This window comes from Telmatherina bonti (assembly GCF_933228915.1).
Source record: "Telmatherina bonti genome assembly, chromosome: 16".
NCBI lineage: Eukaryota > Metazoa > Chordata > Actinopteri > Atheriniformes > Telmatherinidae > Telmatherina > Telmatherina bonti.
The window spans coordinates 15252322-15269832 of NC_136614.1; the positions used below are offsets into that span (position 1 = coordinate 15252322).

The 17511-nt window shown below is 44.4% G+C and overlaps 1 protein-coding gene across 1 annotated transcript in view; it reads left to right on the forward strand.

The window, feature by feature from the left end:
* The window catches only part of ryr3 (ryanodine receptor 3), a gene marked incomplete at both ends in the record, with an annotated part of 139830 nt that overhangs the window by 86077 nt on the left and 36242 nt on the right, over positions 1 to 17511 (forward strand). The window contains 22 exon segments of the mRNA XM_079255060.1: positions 396 to 565; positions 1405 to 1625; positions 2425 to 2515; positions 2806 to 2946; positions 3445 to 3608; positions 3772 to 3850; positions 3972 to 4061; positions 5303 to 5446; positions 6139 to 6201; positions 6296 to 6371; positions 6513 to 6636; positions 6874 to 6989; positions 13825 to 13892; positions 13970 to 14091; positions 14286 to 14335; positions 14412 to 14472; positions 14563 to 14801; positions 15044 to 15125; positions 15519 to 15649; positions 15767 to 15885; positions 16714 to 16912; positions 17242 to 17336. Coding sequence (XP_079111186.1) covers positions 396 to 565; positions 1405 to 1625; positions 2425 to 2515; positions 2806 to 2946; positions 3445 to 3608; positions 3772 to 3850; positions 3972 to 4061; positions 5303 to 5446; positions 6139 to 6201; positions 6296 to 6371; positions 6513 to 6636; positions 6874 to 6989; positions 13825 to 13892; positions 13970 to 14091; positions 14286 to 14335; positions 14412 to 14472; positions 14563 to 14801; positions 15044 to 15125; positions 15519 to 15649; positions 15767 to 15885; positions 16714 to 16912; positions 17242 to 17336 — 2645 coding nt within the window.

The window sequence follows — 17511 nt, forward strand, 5'->3', positions numbered from 1 at the left end:
TGCTCAGGAAGAAAAAAAAATAAAGCAGATTTGGCGGGTACAGTGTGTGTTTCACACACTCCCGGATGGAGGAAACCGGAATTATTTCACACACCTTCCTTTTCAGAATCATATTTCATAGCTGGCTCTGTCTTTACAGCAGGCATCTTGCAAGACTGAATTTGTTTCATTTTCTGCCTCCGCTATCGAGGAAAACCCCGCCTGTTATGTGTTTTCCCGCATGACAGAGTTACACTTCTTCTTATTAAAATTCATCCATCCTTTTCACCTCATCATTCATCTGAATCTGTGTAGTCTCCAGCCATTACCTTTTCATCTGCCTCTTCAGTGTATAAACCTTCCAATAGTTAGCACATAATCCTGAATGTTCACTGTTTAATATGTTTAACCTTCAGATGGCACAGTGACCGAACCAGATATGTCCGCTTGTTTCTGTCCGGACCACAAGGCCCCCATGGTGCTCTTCCTAGATAGGGTGTACGGCATTGAGGATCAGAGCTTCCTGCTCCAGATGTTGGAAGTTGGCTTTCTGCCCGACCTCCGAGCCTCTGCATCTCTGGATACAGTGAGTCCCAAAGAACTTAAACCATTTATTTTTCCTTAAAAACATTTCTTTTTGGGCACAAAATGTCACGACTTATAGGATAAATATGAATGTCAGCATGGACAAGGAGACTATTCACTGTTTGAGTAAAAATGGGAAAGAACATCACAGACAGATGCCTCCATGAAGCAAACTTTGAACCAGGGTTTAGCCGCTGGCTGGCAGGATTCACACAGATGTGGTTCTTTAAACACCTTACACGTGGATTTGAAGGCATATCGGACTGAAAAAGGTTTTAAGTGATGTTGAGATACAAAGCCAAGTTCCATATTCGCTTCACGTCGCACAAAAAATGACTTTTTTTTCCCCCTTTTTAAGCAACACTACACAAATTTCCAACCTTAAAACTCTGTGCTTCTCATTTTGAATGTTTGCTGATGTTTAGTTTACATTCCTGGAGCCACTGTTGCCCTGCAACATCCCAGAGATATCCCACTTTGTAACTTTATGTTCCAGCCTGGAGCTACAGCCTGTGTCAAACACTAGTGACTAAATATGATCATTTGGATACAAACCATGGGTGATTCAGCAAAGAAGACTTATACAGGAGGAAGCAAGAGAAAAAAGAGAGCAAGAGATAAGGCATCAGGTTGACTTTTACTGACTTGAGAGAGCTCAGAGAAGAGACAAGATGCAAGATGGATTTTATTTAAAAAAAAAAAAAATCAGATATCAGAAACTTTAAGGAGTTCAAATGTCACAGTCTGCTTTTTTATGTATAAATAAAAACTGTCGCTGCATTTTTCAATCCATACATGTGTATCATGCACATCCTACATTAACATGTACGCTTCCTGCAGGAAGTGCTGAGCACAACCGAGACAGCGTTAGCCATGAACCGCTACATCGGCTCAGCCTTGCTGCCTCTGCTGACCCGCTGCGCCGCTCTCTTTGCCAACACGGAGCACTACACACATCTGGTCGACTCCACACTGGAGACCATCTACCGCTTGTCCAAAGGCCGCTCACTCACCAAAGCCCAAAGGGACGCCATCGAGGACTGCCTGCTCGCTATCTGCAAGTAAGGTTTCTGCTGCTTTGCTGCCTCAGCCGGGTCAAAATACTGAAGTTGAGTTTGAGTGTCTTGCATCATGATGCATATCAGAAAACCCTGCTACAAAAATGGTTTAGATGCACATGTTGAACAGCAGCTGTATGTTGTACAAATCAGTCTGCAAGAAGCAATAACATAGAGAGTGAATATATAGATACATGTATATACATGTATATACATTAATTAGGTTTCTATTAAAGCTCAAATAGGTATTAGTTGCATTTAAATAAACAAGGTAAATCAGTGTCAACTGTACAAGAAAATTGTAGTTATAGTGCAGTAAGTTGTTTAAATCTGCTGTATTTTTAGCTGCTTTCTCTTCTTTCCTTTAACTTAAAGGTGGAATATGTAAGATTTTCAGTATTTTCTAAATAAATTAACTAATAAAATAACTACAGTCATAACTAGATAGTTTTTTGAACATGTAGGTTCCAGTCTGTCCATATTTGATGCGTTATTAAATTACAAGTTTGATTAATGACAAATGACAAAAAGCACTTTTTTTTACTGGTAGGTAAACATTTAAGAAGGGTTTTTGTCATTAATTAAGTTTGTAATTTAATAACGCATCAAATATGGACAGACTGGAACCTACATGTTTTAAAAAAAAACATCTAATTATGATTGTAGTTGTTTTTTTTTGTTAATTTATTTTGAAAATATTGAAAATCTTACATACTCCACCTTTAACTGTCCACTAACCTTTGCCACCCCCTTTCATTTATTTATTTTTTTAATAAAGTGTATTTCTTTCCTCATTCTAAAGGCATCTTCGACCCTCTATGATGCAGCAGCTGCTCAGACGGCTGGTGTTTGATGTTCCTATGCTCTCTGAATACTGCAAGATACCTCTCAAGGTGAGACGCAGCAATTTTCCTCACCTCATCAGTGATGTCACTGATTTTTGAGCCGAGGATTTTATGGGGTAATTATAACAAGCAATCATAGCCATTCCCCATTTCACACCACATTTATCTTACACTCTTCCTGTGTGTCACACAACTTTACATCTGTCTGATCATGTATTTGACAATCTAGATTAAATATGGCGCAGTTGTCTGAAGTCTTAGACTTCTGACTTCTCTCTGTAGCCACTATAAATATCTCTTTTTAGCCTGAATCATTGTTTTCCTGTGTCTGTCTCCAGCTTTTGATCAACCACTACGAGCAGAACTGGAAATATTATTGTCTGCCATCTGGTATGGGCATCTTCGGCATGGCCTCCGAGGAGGAGCTCCTTCTCACTAAGAAGCTCTTCTGGGGAATCTTTGACTCCCTTTCTCAGAAGGTGAATATTGCTTTAGATGTGCATAAACAGCTTTGTGCATGAGCAGAGAAGCTATAATGTCAGAAATGTCAGGAACCGACGACGTCGCTCTCCTCAGAGCAAACTGTTGGGTAGTCTGCTGGTGTTTGCTTCTATAAAGCCTTCATCTGTTCACCGCGGTTCCTTTTCTCTCTGTTTTCTAGTAATCTTAAGTTTTCAACACACGAGTGTTGATCTCCTGAGAGAAAAGTTCTTGTTTGTCAGAAGCAATGAAGTGAAAGCTCAGAGAAGGGCTTGTGAGCTGTGCAGCTGAGGCAATACCAAAGCAGATGAATCATTTATCAGTCTGTGACAGGTTGTTACTTGCTGCAGTGGTTCCCGGCTTTTCTATTTTTAATTTCTCCTCCTTTTCCATTCAACTCTGCTTTTCCTCTGCCCAGCTTGTGTAATAGTCTACGCAGATGTGAATGTGAAGAAACCAGTTTGTAACCCTTCTTTTTAATCACCCCCCCCCCATAGAAATATGATCCTGAACTTTTCAAAATGGCCATGTCCTGCCTGTGTGCCATCGCTGGAGCCCTTCCTCCAGACTTTGTTGATGCAAGTTTAGGGGCAACATTAGAGAAGCAGACCTCAGTGGATGCGCAGGGCAACTTTGATCCCAAACCCATCAACACTGCCAAGTAAGTTAATGCACCATAAAGTAGAACAATTACAAGAGACATCAGTAAACATTAGAAGTAGCTTTCTCTTGGTATATCTATACTCTGTAATGCTTTACCTCCTCACTTTTAGTAAAACAGACTTTGCAATAACTCTGAATATTTAAACATCTCTACTTTTCAGCATCTCCCTTCCTGAAAAACTTGAGTACATTGCCAACAAATATGCAGAGCATTCCCATGACAAATGGTCTTCAGAAAAGGTTGGTCCAAGTTCTGATCATCCCTGCTGGCATTGGATTTCTCCCAACCTGTAGAGACTTTTATTGTAACAGTAGCACAGCTGGAATAAGTGCAGTGTTTTATCATGAACTGCTGTTGTAGATGTCGGCAGGCTGGAAACATGGAGACGGTGTGGACGAGCAGGCCAAAACCCATCCATTACTGAAGCCATACAAAGCTTTGAGTGAGAAGGTACGTGCACACTGCCGTGCACAGCTGGTGCTACAGGGGTAATAAATGGTCTGATGAGATGGTCTGGTTTTCAGTGGCAGGTGTCGGGTTTAAAGAGCGCACATTATTCCCATTAGCATTGCTAATGGTTAATTTATCGTTTGCATTCATAAATGTAAACATCAAAAGAAAAAAGGTTTGACTTTACTGAAATGAATGAAACTAAACATTTCAACTTAAAATGGCTGATGTGGCAAATTTCCCTCCTCTGGATTTATATTTGCCTTTACAATATACCATGTTTTAATTGCTCAGAAAGCCAGAAAAAGGAAGGATTTTTTTTTTTAAATACATGGCAGCTTCTTATGTTTTTGTTTTGTCAGCCAGGGTGATTATATATGTATTTCATGGATCTTCTCCAGGGCAGCTTCGAGTTTGATGGAGGCTGCTCTTGTTTTCTGGCAAGATTTCTCATCCAATATATTCTCAGTCTAATCCAGTGTTTCTCAGTTCCGGTCCTCAGACCCCCCTACTGTGCATGTTTTATAAGCAACCTTACTTTAACACACCTTAATGAAATAAAGGCCTTGTTAAAAAGATCTTGATGAGGAAGTTCAATAATCTGACTTAGGTGCTTTGGAGGAGGATCATGTCTAAAACTGTCATGGCAGTGGGGGCCTGAGGACCGGAACTGAGAAACACCGCTGCTCTCCTCCTTCACCAGAAGCAGACGCAGACCCTTTAGGTTTTTGAAGAGCTACATGGTGTTGGATTTCTTTCTTTGTTTCTTTTTAACAATCATTTCAGATGACATCACAAAAAAAGTTGCATACAGCAACTTTTTGATTACATGTAAAGCCCTGATCCTGCTAAAGTTGCACATCTGCACCGACCAAGCCCCCTCCTGTTAGCTCTGCCCCAAATTAATCACTTGCTAGAAAGACTCTTTCAGATAGTTTGTAATGAGATCCTATGATTTCTGTTTTCTTTTTCAGATTTTTTGCTTGGAAATAACCTTAAACCTTCACTTTGGATTTTCTTCTCTTATTTTTGTCATTACCATCATTTGTTTTTAAATACAAAGTGAAAATCACTAAAATCATCTAGACATGAACAACGTTCAGAAAATGGCCTTTCTTTGTTTTTAGGTGCATCTTAATACTTGTAGCTGTGTTGAATGGTGACAGCTGGTGGCTTCACAGTGTTTGGTTTTACATCTTGTGCAGGACAGTTAATAAAATGTGTAAGTGTTCAATCCGTAGGAGAGAGAAACGTACCGCTGGCCTGTCAGAGAGTCTTTGAAGAGCATGTTAGCGATGGGATGGAACATTGAGAGGACCAAGGAGGGGGAGGCCATGTTCCAACAACGAGAGAGCGAAAAGCAGCGCAAGATCTCTGAATCTCAGGTAATCCTTTTCTTTCTATAATGTGAATGCCACTGTGAACTTTTCTCTCAGCTCGACCAGTTGAAGTGAGTGTAGAAGTATATTTAGTTCACATTTATCTTCTCTTTTGTAAAGATCCACTTCAGTTTGATTCATAGAGCCAATAGAACATAGAGAAGCCAGAAAAAATCCAGTCTGCTAAGCAGGAATAATAAATATTCTGTCCCAGTGAAGACGTCAAACTGGAGGATCACCTCTGTTATGCAAACCTGTTGTGTTCAAGGTGACAGCAGGAGCGACTCATGTCCGTTTAGCTTCTCTTATCAAAAATAATGTACAGGATTCTGTCATTAAATGTGGTCTTTGATTCTGATAAGTAAAGAAGCAACATCAGTCATTTCATTTTATTTGCAATGTTTGTTAATACTAAATAATAAATGCTAATGAAATTAAAAAAATATAAATACATACATGGCCATTTTATGTAAATCCTGCAACAAAAACCGAAGCAGTTATAACAAAGATTTTCATTTAAAATAAAATATTTGGATGGAAAAACCCAAATAATTTTCAACAGTGTTAAAGATCCTGTATTTTACTCGTTTTCTGGGTGAAACACATCAATCTATGCTACACTAATTAGAAAATAAAACTTTAAAAGGGTATAGATGCAAAGTGTCTCATTTTACTGTTCTTTCTTTTTGACGTTGTAGAGTAATGGCTTCAGCCCTGCTCCTATGGACCTCCACAATGTCACTTTGTCCAGAGAGTTACAGGTCGGTCTGCTCTCATCTAACCTTTAGATGAACAATGAATATGATGCTGCAGTTTTCCAGTTTGGTAAAACTTGTATTTGTACTCTTTCTTCAGGGCATGGTTGAGGTGGTTGCTGAGAATTACCACAACATCTGGGCAAAGAAGAAGAAATCTGAACTCCTCAGCAAAGGTTGTTCACATGACATTTACAGTACAGAAGCATCTTGTCCCTGTGGAGCAGAAGTTGTTTGTGTTGCCTTTTTTTTTCTTTTTTAAGTGAATCCTGTAAAGCATTCTTGAAGTGACACTAAAATCTTGCTTGGCTGGCCAGGAGGAGGAGCTCACCCACTGCTGGTTCCCTACGACACACTGACCGCTAAAGAGAAGTACAGGGACAGAGAGAAGGCCCAAGAGCTCTTCAAGTTCCTGCAGATAAGTGGATATGCTATCACAAGGTTAGCTTCTTTTCATTGTCAGTAAAGAAATTAGTCAGGTTTACCATCATATGTCTCCATGCATGAGTTCACTTCAGTGTTTATACACAACAATGGTTTATCTAATATTTTGTTTCAAAGAGAAACAAACACGATTGTTGATGCTTTAAATAATTCTTCATTTATAAGGTTTTCTTTTGATAATGTCATGAAGAAAAGTTGTCTGATCATTCATCCACTGACTTTTCTGTCTCTCAGAGGTGTGAAGGACATGGAGCAGGACTCATCATCCATGGAAAAGCGCTTCTCATACAAGTTCCTGAAAAGGCTGCTGAAATATGTCGACTCCGCTCAGGAGTTCATCGCTCATCTCGGTGGGTTTGAGGCAGATACAGTCATATAGAAGAGGGAGTTGATTTACTTACGCAGTGGTAAGATTGTTGCAGATGGCTCAAGCACCAAATATAACAGTGGACACCACACCAGGGATGAGAAACAACCGTTACTGCAAGTAAATGTAAAATGAAGCATATAAAAAAAGAAACAAGAAGTGGTTTTACCAAATGACAGAGCTGCTTCTGAATGGACACACAGTGAAGTTAACCTTGGTATCCTACAGATTAAAGGTGCTTATCATTCAGCTAACTGAGCTAAAATTAGAACCAGGAAGTGTGACAACAAAGCAGGAAGTATTATTAGTATCACAGTATCACAGTATCACAGTTTAAAAGCAGATGTAACAGAATGGTAGAAGAAATGATGATCTGCTCCTTGCCATTGCATTAGTATGGGGTAAGTACAACCTCACCCCTGGGATCCACTGAACTCTGAAGCACCAAGGTGCGACTGCGGCGCACCTTCGCTGCTGATCGCGGCAACACCAGTAAAAAGGACTGGTTTTACTAGGTGCCCTGCGGTGCGTTTAAAGTGTCCCAGAAGTGCCGTTGCTTTCTGTTTCGCTAAAATATGCATCGGTTATATGCCGCTTGCAACTTTGAAACCTCGTCAATGTAGAGCAGAGCGTATCGTTCAGGCAGGAAATCAGTTGAAAACGTTGGGTTACTTAACGTAAACCCTGGTTCTTTGATAACAGAGTGAAGTGTTTCACTATGGGAATCGCTTATGCGTGACCAACTATGGAAGCTCCAATGACACCACGTCTGTCTGTGACAGACAGGTTGAGCTGTACCCAGGGCTCCGCCCCCACATACAGATACGGCCAACCAACCCCCTCCTACTCATTCTGGACAGGTTTCTTTCCGTGTCCGTGCAAGACGGTATGAGAAGGTGAAACACCTCACTCTGTTATCAAAGAACCAGGGTTTACGTTAAGTAACCCAACGTTCTTTTTCTAACTTCGCTCGGTGTTTCACTATGGGAGATATAGCCCACTCCCGGATTGCATGAACAATGCCAAAGCGTGAGGAATAGCTACTGACAGGTAAAAGTCAGACCTAACTCCCCACTTCCAGTACCGCGTGAGCCAGAGACGGCGGAGCAACATCCAGCCTGTAAAACCGCACAAATGTGTGTGGTGTGGCCCAACTAGCGGCAGCACAGATGTCTTGAATAGACACCCCTTTAAACAAAGCCCAAGATGTAGCCATGCTCCTGGTAGAATGAGCCCTTATGCCTGTGGGTGGCTGCGCCCCTTTACATCTGTAAGATAGACGTATAGCCTCAGCGATCCAGTGTGATAACCTTTGACGAGACACAGGTTTGCCCTTGTGGGAAGTGACCCAGGAAACAAACAGCTGGTCAGATCTTCTGAAGAAAGCTGTTCTGTTCACATAAACCCTTAGTGCTCGCACAGGGCATAATGTGTTTAGCCTCTGCTCCTCCCCCGTGGCGAATGGAGGAGGATGGAATGCTTGCAGTTCCACCGAAGAGCACCTGTATAATGGTTCCATAACCTTGGGCACAAAAGCCGGATTGGGCTGCAGACACACCCTGGTTATCCCTGGACTCCACTGTAAGCAAGAAGGGTGGATTGAAAAGGCATGCAGATCACTGACTCGTTTGGCTGTGGTCAAAGCCAAAAGCAGTGCTGTTTTAAATGAGAGAAACTTCAGTCCCACCCCCTCAATCGGTTCGAAAGGATGCTGAGAGAGGGCATCCAAAACAAGCGACAAATCCCATAATGGAATGAGTGGTTTGGAGACATGTAGTTTACGGCGTGCACCCCTCATGAAACGACACACCAGGGGGTGCTGACCCGCTGGTTTGTCACCAAAGCCGACATGGCAGGCTGAAATTGCTGCTAAATAAACTTTGAGGGTGGAAAAGGCCTTCCCTTTTTCCAACAAATCCTGTAAAAAACAGAGTAGATCTGCAACAGAACACTGGAACGGTACATGTTGCCGTTCTTCACAACACTCGCCATTTGAAGCTGTAAAGAAAGCGCGTAGAGGCAGCCCGTGCATTTTGGATAGTATCAATTGCTCCTGGAGAGAGACCAGTAGCATTTAAAATCCACCTTTCAGGGGCCAGGCCCAGAGTGCAACCCGGTCTGGGTAAGGGTGGTAAATCTCTCCCCCTGCCGGAGACAAAAGGTCCCTGCGGAGAGGGAGAGACCACGGTTCCGCAGTTAGCATTTGAATTATCTCTGCTACCCAGGGTTTGGATGGCCACCAAGGAGCTACCAGGATCAGTGCCAGACCCTGCTCCCTCACTCTGGTTAAGGTGGGGGGGATCAGGCTGAGAGGTGGGAATGCATACAGCAGCACGTTTGGCCATGGGTGGGCTAAAGCATCCATCCCTAGTGGCACGTCTGGCTCGGATAGAGAGAAAAACAGTGGGCAGTGGGTGTTTTCCCATGAGGCGAAGAGATCTACGGCGGCTCAGCCGTACCTCTGCCATATCTGCTCCACAACTTGAGGATGGAGTCTCCATTCCCCATACAGGGGGTTCCCCCTCGGCAATAAATCTGCACCCCTGTTCAAGACTCCTGGTACGTGAGTTGCTCGAACGGACAGAAGTCTGGAGCTGCACCACACTATAATATTCCTGGCCAGCTTGTGCAGGTGTAGTGAGCGGGTCCCACCCTGACGGTTTATGTAGGCTACCACCGTGGAGTTGTCCGTCTTCACCCGGACATGACGGCCCTCCAGGTGGGGCAGAAAGTGTCTCAGAGCCAGGAATACTGCCTGTAGCTCCAACATATTTATGTGAAGGCGGGCCATCTTCTGTGACCAAACGCCATTCACCACTCTGCCCATCATGGTTGCGCCCCAACCTTTCAAGGAAGCGTCCGTTGTCAGGGTAACCCTGGACGACACTGCGCCGAGCGGCACTCCCGCAGTGAGAGTTGTTGGCTCTCTCCATGGCAAAAGAGCAGCCATACACGCCGGGGTGATCTTCACACCGCGGCGGAGATGACGGCGGGTGCACATCCGCAAAGACGCGACCCACCGCTGAAAATCTCTCATCATCAAAAGCCCGAGCTGTACCACCGAAATGACCGATGCCATTAGACCGAGCAGACGCAGGCAAAGTCTGAACGTCACGACTTTCCCCAGCCGAAAGCGAGTCATGCACTGGGTGAAAGACGCGATCCGCCCCTCTGACAGAATGACCCGATATGACATGGAGTTTATTTTGAGCCCCAAATATTCCGTACACTGAGCCGGAATTAGACGGCTCTTTTCCCAGTTTATTTTGAAACCTAGATCGATTAAATGACTTATCACAGCCTTGGAATCCCTGATCGTCCGTGACTGGGAGCAGACCAGGTAGTCGTCTATGTAGGAGAAGATCCTGATGCCGCTGTTCCTCAATGGAGCCAGTGCTGCATCCACACACTTGCTGAATACCCGTGGGGCTAATGACAGCCCGAATGGCAAAGGCTGTTGGTGACAACAGGGACCCACAGCCTTTTTCTCTTATTCTGTTTTATTTTTTGTGGGGGGCATTCTGCCCTTGGCAACATGCCTGGCTGCAGAAATGCACGCTTTATTTTGTTTGTCTGACTAACGTGTGAACACTGGGGTGTTAGGTCGCCCGCTTCTTCTGACTGCAGCGAAGGAATGTTTACCCCATGGTCTTGGGTTCTCAGCTTTGTGAGGGGGGTTTGATTGCCCACCTCCATGCCTCTGTGTTTTCACCCCACTCCGGTGCCCCCCTGCAGCTGCAGTAGCAGCTGCAAAGCCAGGCCTGGGAGCCTGTGGGGGAAGAGGGTTTGGCTTACGTGGGAGACAGAGGTTGAAAGCTTCACCCTCCTCTTTTCTGCGGGTGCTTGTCTCCCTCATTTTCTCCAAAGCTGGTCCAAAAAGCCCTTTGGCTGGATCATAGGTTGCATCCATGACCTCAGCTTTTTGGGAATCACCCAGACCCGACAGGTTTAACCACAGGGCCCTTTCACCAGAGACTGCTAGTCCCATAACCCGACCAGAGCCCTGGACTGCTCCCCTGGAGGAGCGGAGGATGAGATCGTTAACCACACAAATTTCATCCCACAGAACTGGATTAGGTGATCCAGAGTCCAGTTGACGGCCCATCTCCTCAAGAATCTCAGTCTGATATGCAGACAGCAGCGTGACTGCGTTGAGGGAGCACACTGACTGTGCAGCATATTTGTACATCCTCTGATAAATGGATGCTGTGAGGCAATCCATCTTACTGGGGAGAGAGACACTTGAGGATGCTGAGAGTGACTTGCGGTTTGGATGAAGGTGATAAGCCACTGAAGGCTCCACCGCTGGGGGCTCAGCCAACCCCAGCTCAACCATACCTTGCACTTCCAGCTTAGAGCAGCCTTTGGTGGGAAGCTTGCTCTTGTAAGGGCTTGACCAGTAACGGCTCATTTCCTTCATGCAAGCAGGAACTGCTGGTAGCAGTTGCTTGGCTGGTGGCAGGGCTGGTGGAAGTCTCTTGCCATCATACAGATCTCTTTCTGTCCCTTCAGCATCCTGAGCTGCGGGCCATGGGATTCCGAGCCTCGCAGATGCACGTTTACATACATCGTATAAACTGCTGTCTGCTGCAGGGGGCATTTCTGCCCCGCTGGCTGGCCGTGAAGGCTGGGATGGGAAGGTGGAGTCATCCTCCTCTTCCTCCATGTCGTTCATCTCGAGGAGGTCAGAGTTAGCATCGCACTCTGCGTCCTCGTTAACCGGGTCGAGCCCTCCATCGTCGAGAATTCCCTCGAAAAGTGGGGGCATGACCGGGGACTCCTCTTCCATCATGTCCGCCCAGCTCGTGGTGGCTCGCGGCTGATGGATGTCACCTGGAGCCACGGCAGTGGTCCCGGCAAGAGAGGGGTCCTGGTTGTTCGCTACCGCCACCCTCAGTCTCCTTTCGAGGATCTTTTCGGGCATGGCGGAGCAGTGGGAGCATTCCTGCGGGTTAGCTAGCGAGTTCTGGGCGTGTTTAATGCCCATGCAAACTATGCACATCGGATGAGGGTTCCTGCCCGAGATGGAGGCCCTTCACGACGCAGGGCACGGGCGGGATGCAGCCTCCTTAGTTTTCGGTTCCGACCCTTTGGCGGGGGTGGCAGCCGTAGCCATAGCAGGAATGCGGGGAAGAAACAGGCTCGTCGTAACACGTTAGTCTGTTCATGAGCGCCAGTCGGATGGTTATTTCCGAGCTTACCACTTAATGTCCGAGTCAGCTAGCCGTGACATGTTAGCTGAAGCAGACGGTCTTGCTAACAAGTTAATGTCAGACCAACAACAGGCTCACCTTGACGCGTTAGCCCGAGTCACACGGGAGTCAGTAGACCGCTTGTTAAAGACGGTTGGACGCAGCTTGCTTTACGCAGTTGCCTATTCGACGACCGTGTAACTAACGTCTTACTCAACACGGTTGCAGACCAGAGCCAGGAACTGCATTCGGCGACGTGCTCCTGTGACGGGACGCCTGCAAACAGTTAAACAGTAGACCAAGCTAGTCCGACCGCGCTGAGGGAGCTTCGCTGTAGTTCCACACGGGAAGAAAGCGAGAATGAGTAGGAGGGGGTTGGTTGGCCGTATCTGTATGTGGGGGCGGAGCTCTGGGTGCGGCTCAACCTGTCTGTCACAGACAGACGTGGTGTCATTGGAGCTTCCATAGTTGGTCACGCATAAGCGATTCCCATAGTGAAACACTGAGCGAAGTTAGAAAAAGAACCAGTGGTTTCTGCCAGTAAAAGACCACATGTCCTCTTTGGATGGGTTTTTACTCTGAAACATCAACATTTCTTCATCACTGGTGGCACCAAGCTGTAGGTGCGAGACGTCTCTGGAAAACACACATTTATCCTGGAGGAAAGCTGTGCCGTTTTCTAACCTCTTGTTTCGACACCACACATCACCACCGTAAAGAAATAAAGAGCAGCACGTGAGACGAGAACTGTGCCTGTTTTTTATTTGCTGGTTTATTGTTCACTTTAAAGTAGTTTTATGAAGCATTTTAAGTTGGCCTACACTGGCTACAATGCACAATTACGCAATTCTCATCTGAACTGTGACACAGACGTTCTGCTCTGAAACTCTGCAGGTGAGATAGGGTGCTGGACGGAAAGCTTGGTGTATTTTGAAACAAAATGTACATAAAAGTAAGATAGTTATACAACAGCGTATTGCTATTGATACCATTGTTAGAAATGTCGTTTCACAGTGTATCATTCACAGTTTTCACAATGTTGTGGTGGGGAAGGGGGCCCCTGGAACACTCTGGGCCCAGGGCCCTGTGCACTTTTAATCCAGCCCTGGCTGGCATATTGTACCATATGATGAGTTACCAAAAGTTAAGTAAAATGTAGAAGCAGTGTGTGAAACAGGAAGTTCTTAACATAATGCCAAGATCTGAGCAGTGATCTAAAAGGTGAAATTGCAGCCGTTTATTGATCTGGGAAGGCTTTTAACACAATTTCCAAACCATACGGAGTCCATTATTGTATAGTGCGGAAAAATATTCAGAAGCGGAAACATTCAGGACCATTTCCGGTAGTTGACTGATCCCAGTAAATTCACCCCAAGGTGAAGAGAAAATGACACGATGATGATGTTGTTGCGGAAGGTGGGTTCTCTTATATAGACAGTGGAACAGTATGTCATGTCGGTCTCATGATGTCAAGAAGATCACATTTAGTTTATCCTGATCTGTAAAATCTTGAGTCAGAAAGCCTGTGTGCTTTTCCACGACTGTACAGTTACTGCAAAGCCTCATCATGTGTTCGGTACTGCAGCTGCAGGCTGACTTTGTGACTGAACATTCTTGTTGATGCAGAGGCGATGGCCACCAGCGGGAAGACTGATAAGTCACCTCATGACCAGGAAATCAAGTTCTTTGCCAAGGTTAGGCCACATTTTGATTTACAGATAAATGGATTTTGTTTATACTCTTGTTCATGTTTTTTTAAAATCTTCCTCAGGTGTTACTTCCTTTGATTGATCAAACCTTTAAGAACCACTGCCTCTACTTCTTGTCAACCCCAAGCAAGAACCTGAGCAGCTGCGGCTGTGCCTCCAACAAAGAGAAGGAGATGGTCACCAGGTATTTTGTCCAAATAATTTATATTTTGCAGTTTAGAAAGTTCTCCTACTCCATCTCTTGCTACTTTAGTGCGAAAGTGCGTTAAAATCTTTCCATTTTCATACATTCTTCAAACTTTTTTCTTATTTCTTTCCGCTTGGTTACTTTCTCTTTGCTCCTCTTCAGTTCTGTCCTCATTTCCTCTGTTTTTTCAGCATGTTCTGTAAGCTGGCAGCTCTTGTTAGACACAGGATTTCTCTCTTTGGTAAGATTCAAATTGCCTGTGTTTGCACACCGTTGTGTTTCATCTGCAGTAGCTACAGTTAATGTCTCTGTCACAGGAAGCGATTCTGCAATGATGGTCAGCTGTCTGCACATCCTTACCCACTCCCTCGACACCAGGTAATTGCAGATAATTCGCTACAGGCTGTGATGAAGCTTTGAAACCGATAAGCGCACTAGCTTTTGGCATTTCCTCTCTCTCTCTCCCAGAACAGTGATGAAGTCCGGTGCAGAGCTGGTCAAAGCCAGCTTGAAGACCTTCTTTGAGAATGCAGCAGAGGACCTGGAGAAACTGGTGGAGATGCTGAAGCTGGGGAAGTTCATGCAGTCCCGCGCCCAGATGAAGAGCGTCACTCAGAGCATCAACTATGTGACCGTGGCGCTGCTGCCCATCCTCACTGCCCTGTTTGAACACATCAGAACTTATGAGTTTGCAGCGGATCTGATTTGTGAGTGCATTTCTATGCAGTTTTATAGAAACATCAGAAAGCAGAATAACAGAAGCTGGGATGATGTTAGAGTGAATTTAAACTTAATTCCAACATATCTGATCTCACTCAGTCTCTCACATCATGATTGCTTTGCGTTTATAGGCTTTCCCTCTTCTTACACTAAGTGTGTGTTTTTCCTGTATTTTGATGCAGTTCATGTAAGTTTGCTGGTGTGCATCTGATTCATGTTTTCCTCCCAGTGAATGATGTGCAGCTCTCCTGCTACCGGATCCTGATGTGTTTCTACAACCTGGGAACTGGAAAGAATGTCTTTGTAGAGAGGTAGGAGGGGAAGCGTCTCCGATGTTTAATACAGCAACGCGTTCATGGCGTTACGCTCGTTACATTCAGGATCATGGTCGAAGAGCAGTTTTCATTCAGTCATGTTTGTGACAAAAAACCCTTATGGATGCTTCATTGTTGTTGACATGAAAAGCTCTACTTTAATTTCTTTGCCACCATTTTTAGGCATCTTTAAGTGCTCCTGACTTGCTCTTCTTTAGTCATATATTGTTTTCCATCTGCCATATTTTCTCAGCTTTCAGCTGACTGGCTGGATAAAAGTTAATCTTGGAGACCAAATTGTTTTAGAACTTGCTTTGCTGGAATAGTTTATTGTACATGTTTTTTTGTCCTTGCATTGACTTGTGTGACATTGTGTGTTTGTATATACAGGCATCTGCCAGCGCTGGGGGAGTCTCTGGCGACCTTGGTGGCTGCCACGCCAGTAGCGTTCCTGGAGCCTCATCTAAATGCCCACAACCCTCTTTCAGTTTTTAACACTAAGACCCCACGAGAGAGAGCCAGTGAGTTTCCAGCTGATCCTCCTCTTAGCTTTGATTTAAACTCCTGTCACCCTCCCACCACACTGTCATGACAGCGTTTGTTGTTCAATCTCAGCGACTGATGTTTTTCTCTTCTAGTCCTCAGTATGCCCGACACGGTTGAAGAGATGTGTCCAGAGATGCCTCGCCTCGACAAACTGCTCAAAGATGTCCACGACATCTCGGAGACTGGTGCTCGCTACAGCGACATGCCGCAGGTCAGAAGCAGAGATGGCATTCTCAGTGTGTGGATATAACACTGCTGTGCTTTTAAAGCATTTGGGCCGACAGGGGAAGAAATGTGTAAAAATCTAACCCATTTCCAAACACAGAAGCCCAGGTTTGAAGCTTTGCTACATGTCTTTCATCCTACATCCTTTCCTGTTAAGCTACTGACAAATAAAGGGTGCTAGATACCCCCCCCCCCCCCCCCCCCCCCCCCCCCCCCCCCCGAACAATCCTTGGAGTTAGATTCATTAGTGTCCGAATGATCCAGCTTCTACTTCTATTTTGACCTCAGTTTGTATAATTTCACTATTAATCTGAATGAGTGTAAATATATTTGCAAATAGATTTTATAAAAGAGCATTTTATATTAATTGGATTTCAAGAAAATGGTTAAAAAGGATGATTTATTTGTCATAATTATGCTGAAAAACAGCTGCTATCATGAAGCAGTGAATGATGCAGAAATGGCAAGAAAAAGGGTTAATAGATACATGTGTTGAAATAAAGGGTAAAATGCAAAAGGATAATAGCAAATTAATAAATCCAAGTCTCCAAAAAAATGCAGCTAATTACTTCAAATTTACTTGTAAAATAAAGTTCAGAAATAATAGAATTTTAAATAAATAAACCTGAAAATGAAAGCAGAAAAATTCATTACATCTTATTTCTTGTTTAATATTTATTATTTTTGTGGCATTTACTGCTGTGATCATTTCTTCATTTAGTCATCTATTTTTTCCTTTATTTTGGACTTTTGTGACCTGAGCTTCCTCACAAGGGATGTCAGAAACATTTAACTTTTGGACTTTTTCCTCCAGGTCATCGAGGTCATCCTTCCCATGCTGTGCAACTATCTCTCCTACTGGTGGGAGAAAGGTCCGGAAAACTCACCCCTTGACACCGACTGCTGCACCATGGTGACCTCTGAACACCTCAGCATCATTCTGGGAAACATCCTCAAGATCCTTAACAACAACCTGGGTACTGATGACGCCCCCTGGATGAAGAGAATTGCAGGTATGTCACCGCCTCAAGGTCACTCAGCGTATGAATAAATGGGATCATCCCAGCTTAATTAAGGTCTTAATGTGTCATTTCAGACTTGTTATGAGTTCTTTCTTTACATATAGTAAGAACTTAGTCATTTAACTATAAATGGGGCTTAAAGACATTGATAGGGTCTTGGAAAAATGTTGACTTGAAGTGAGATCTCCCTGATCTGGCAGCACAGCCAATATTCTCCAGGGACGTGGAGATAAATCAGGTTTCTGTAAACCTGTGATGTAAATTCCCTCTGACAGCTGATTTCTTATTGAGAGTGTAATTTCCCTCATCTTGGTCTCTAGTCTACTCTCAGCCAATCATCTGCAAGGCCGGAGCGGATTTGTTGAGAAGCCACTTCCTCCCCACGCTGGACAAACTGAGGAAGAAAACGGTGAAGGTGAGAGTTTTAAATGTTCCATACATGATGCTACAGCTGCATATTTTATTCTCTGTAGAAGCCCGTTGCTGACCATGATAATAACTGCTGAACCTGGAGTGTGTGAAGCTGGTGCAAACATGATTCCTCTGACAGGAGTAACATCCCGAGAGGAAGTAGTGACATGAAATGATCG